Source organism: Patiria miniata, unplaced genomic scaffold (genome assembly GCF_015706575.1).
Source record: "Patiria miniata isolate m_02_andy unplaced genomic scaffold, ASM1570657v1 HiC_scaffold_22, whole genome shotgun sequence".
In the NCBI taxonomy this organism is placed as follows: domain Eukaryota; kingdom Metazoa; phylum Echinodermata; class Asteroidea; order Valvatida; family Asterinidae; genus Patiria; species Patiria miniata.
The window spans coordinates 16,011,869-16,016,269 of record NW_024037061.1 but is presented as its reverse complement, the minus strand read 5'-3'; the positions used below and the strand labels follow the sequence as shown (position 1 = coordinate 16,016,269).

Here is a 4,401-nt window from a genome sequence, read left to right as displayed (position 1 = left end):
TGAGTGGGAACCCCCAGGGGCCAGGAGGCAGGTTCTTAGGTCGCCCCAAGAACCAGCGAAGAACCAGAAGGACAGCCACATACAACAACACTGTGCGAACGTCCAGAAACCACATCATGTTCTGAAGAACAGACATTTTTCTTTACCCCACTGTCTACCACAACTCCTAATACAACTGGCAGATTGACAGTATGCCTATATTAACTAGAAATCATACGGCTGTACTGCTTAGGGCGTTTTGCAATGTTTGGTCCCAGCAAGATAATAGGCTTTCTCCGATATTTCTCGTTAGCCAAAATGCAAGCAAAGGAGACCTTGCAGCGTTGTTTGTTCTACGATTATCTCTGCAAGCACAGACATCCCATAATGTGTCATTTTGAATGGACATGCACTACATGTACGGCTATTAAGTATTATAACCTGTTTTGTTGAGATTTTTTGCAATCGAAGATGAAGACGCACGTTGCCATTTACGTACGGAGGTTGTCAAAATGCGGTGTTTAGATTGTTTATTATTTACTTATCACATTTCCAAGGTCTGGGTCAAAGAAATCCACATTCATTTACTCAATTGTCAAACTGTTTATGTACATCAAAGTTTCTTTCCAAAAAAATGATTTAATCATTCAAGTGTCTTTCCTAAGAATTACTATTCGTGCCTTATTCTTTTGACAATTTATTTATATATATTTAGCAATGGTTTAAAAAAGCTATCAAAATGGTTAAAAATATTCAATTCTTAAATGAAACCATCACCGTTGTATTTAAATCATACAGGCGCACAGTCTAGAAAACTAGGTGTGATGATGTACATTATACAACCTAAGCTCTGCAGCTTTGAGTGCTTCTTATTTAATGTGATCACAGTTTTAAGGAGCGAATTTGAAAGTAAAACATCCAATTATACATCGAACCTATAGATTGTTCTTTGTAGGACATTCCAAATGTTCCAGTATGGAAACATTACTGTATGGGTCTATACAAGCCAACTGTTCCAATGTGTTTAGAGAACCTCTTGAAAAGACCAAAGTCGACACATTGGTTGATTGTTCTATAGGCCTATGTAACAGTCCATGTCATTTAGTCATGTCATAACTTTACTGACAAGCACTTGACACTAAACTCTACAGTAAGATGTGCCGGTTCTGTTAGTTTTTAGAATGAAGTGGCGAAGAAAAGGACCAACGTGCTTGGAAGGTAGTACAGTTATTAAAAGAATTAAAAATTTTCTGGGTAACTTCGCAAGATCCAGGTATAACTTTTGAAAGTTACGGTAATTAGCAGACAAAATTAATTGGAAATAGGAAGAAAGGAGACTTAGGAGAGTATAGTGGAACCGACGGCATCTCCCTGTACACTCTAAAATGTTCCTGCTGGTCAGATTGACCAAGGGTCCGAGTTCTGAAATGGCCTAAGCCTTTTCCGGATCAAAAACGATACTTTTCCAGGTCAAAATGACACTTTTTGCCAAGGTTTCCGCTTCAAAATAACCTGGAACATTGTCATTTTGACCCAGAAGAATTTTTTTTTTTAACCCGGAAAAGGGTTGAGCCAAAATAGAACCCGGATTTCAGGTCAATCTATAGGGACTGCATAATGTTGTGTAACCTTAATCGCGCTTTATGGCACAGATTTTAAATTCCTTGGGCGAGTGGGTGAGACCTCCTCTTCCCTTCAGAGACAGTGTGGGTGAGTCGTCCGGTTTCTTGAAGGTAAACTGATGGAGGAAGAAACTGAAGAAGACCAACAACTCCATCTTAGCCAGGTGCTCACCAATGCAGCTCCGACGACCAACGCTAAACGGTATCAACTCCTCAGCCTGAACTGCCTCTCCCTTGTCGTTGAGGAATCTCTCGGGTTGGAACTGATCGGGATCGGACCATACTTTGGGGTCATGGGCCACCGCCCACAAGTTGGGGACAAGGAGTGCACCCTTGGGAATCATGGAGCCATGGAACTGGGTGTCTGAGGCAGCAGCATGTGCAACACCCAACGGTACTACCAGACTCAAGCGTTGAACCTCCCAGATGACGGCTCGAGTGAAGTTCAGTTCGGGTTTGTCGGCCATCCTGGGCAGCCGGTTGCGACCGACCACGGCGTCGATCTCGGCCTGGACTCGCTGCTGGATATCGGGGTAGACAGTCATGTACAGGAGGGCCCACTGGAGCGTAGTGGCTGTGGTCTCAGAACCAGCAGCGAAGAGGTTCGCAACGGTTCCAGCAAAACTGTGTTCAGTGATATGACCATGTTTGCTTTCATTACCTTTTCTAAGTTTTGTTTGATTGTTCTTCATTTCCATCAGGTATACATCGATGAAATCGTTCAGATTGTCGGTGTCAAAGGCGGCACGATGGTTGTCAATGTTATTTATTAGGAATGTCAGTATAGCCTTAATATTCGCTACCAACTTGTCAGTCGACATGAATGGCACATGACGCAGAGCTGGGAAGAAAACCAATGCACCGCCAGATCCCAACAACTTGACGTTTTCTCCCAACATGGACAGAAGCTTCTTAAACTCTCCATCTGTGTATTCGTAGCGCTTCCCGAAAATGACAGAACAGATGACGTTGGATACTGCATTACCAAGCAGCGGTTTGGGGTCAAAGGGCTTTCCGTTGAAAGCAGACATCTCCTTCATCAGTTCCTCAGCTTCAGTTCCGATCTTCTCCTCGAAGCTCGTTTTGCCCACTCCAAAGCTCCTGAGGACAGTCAAGCAGAAACGACGAAGCTCGATCCATTTTTCACCAGAGGCCGCTGCTACACCTATATTAATCAGAGTAGAAAGAAAAATACAAAACTGTATTTTATTAAATTCAGTTATTGGGTAATATTTTCACCATTGGCAAAGTAGTTCCACAATGAGTTTGACTGAGTCCTAGCAAGTGATTGTAAATAAAAAAAGTCCTACTCGTTAGAGTGACCCAGAATTCAAAAATCACACTTTGATCTAGACCCAGAAAACTTGGTAAAAGGTCATTTGCGGAAAAGGGTTAGGTTGAGTAAAAACCGGATTCTGTATCAATCTTAAGAGGAACTTTTTAAAGTGTGCCTTTCCACTGACCCCGCTTCCCCAGTCTCAGCCATACACAAATTATACAAATGAAATGGCGAAAAAAAAGATGCTGAAAAGGCACTTTCGTTTGTAATAAATTGAAGTCATTTAAAAACCGAACATCTTAAGTATAATCTTTGTAATACAAACCCCCTCCAACTCCCACCCTTCAGCCCCCCCCCCTCCCAACCTCCCAAAAAAATAATGCTGTTAGGCGCACATCCAGAGGGGCTTTTGGGGGTCAAGCCCCCCCCCCGAAAAAAAATTAAATAAATATAATATATATAACAGGATGTGCATCAGTAACAATTATGTGCTGTATTATCACGTCCACATAATTATAACAAAATCTGAAGGGCCTGACACCCCCCCCCCTGCAACTGCTGGATTCGCCCCTGTACTGGGTATTACCTTCAGTGTCAAAGAGCTCGGTGAAAAGCACTTTAGGTCGGTCCTGCAGTTGAGGATGTTGGAAAGCTTCCTTCACGGAGGCGAAGTCATTGAGGACAACCACTGTCTTGTTGAAGACTTTCAGACGAAACATGGGCCCGTACTTGGCAGCATACCTCATGAAGATATCGTGGGGTTCCACGCCTCGTCGTATCTCACGTACAATGGCCGGAACGGAACCGATGAGTGGGAATCCCCAGGGGCCCGGAGGAAGGTTCTTAGGTCGCCCCAAGAACCAGCGTAGAGCAAGAAGGACAACCATACACACCAACACGGTGCGAACGTCTAGGAACCATGACATGTTCTGGAGAAGAGACATGTTTCACCAGTCAAAATTGTTTGATGTCTTGGAAAGGATTTTGTCCGATAATTTGGCCCAAAAAATACACATAAAACCGAACAAAGTTCACGACCTGTGATGTACTAGACCAGACAGGGTATACTGTGTACGTGTAGTGTAGTCAATGCACGTGTAGTCAATGCACGCACATGCAGACAGTCTTTGCAAATTGTTGGCTCTGATATAGTCTGTGTATGACCGGCTGTGCATTGCATTACGTGCGATATGACTACACCTTTGACCCTATAGGCACAACAATGCTATGGGTAAGCTTATTTCTCATTGGGTAGAGCGAAGGCGCGGAATTTCACCTCAGGGTCATGTAAAGCTTTTTTTGACGAAAATAAAATTAGGTTCTGTGCTTTGAACGTGACTGCGCGAAAATCGGTTTTTAAGTGTTTTGGTCTCGCTCATGTCTGTTATTTTGCTGCAAACAGCCTGAACTTAAAGGGCCTATTTATTTTTGTAATATTATTTTAACGCAATCCTTAAAAATGCAATTTTTTGTTTCCGAGTCCCATTTAAGTTTTCATTGTGCCAAGTTCAAGTGTCGTTT

General features: G+C 43.0%; 1 protein-coding gene across 1 annotated transcript; it reads right to left on the bottom strand.

Moving 5' to 3' along the window:
* Positions 1 to 479: 479 nt before the first annotated feature.
* Positions 480 to 4,034, bottom strand: LOC119729962 (cytochrome P450 2J6-like). The gene is made up of 2 exons (XM_038202755.1): positions 3,467 to 4,034; positions 480 to 2,766 (listed from the first exon to the last, which is right to left on the bottom strand). The coding sequence occupies exons 1-2, from the start codon at positions 3,822 to 3,824 to the stop codon at positions 1,610 to 1,612; spliced, it is 1,515 nt and encodes a 504-aa protein (XP_038058683.1). The 5' UTR covers positions 3,825 to 4,034; the 3' UTR covers positions 480 to 1,609.
* Positions 4,035 to 4,401: the final 367 nt, after the last annotated feature.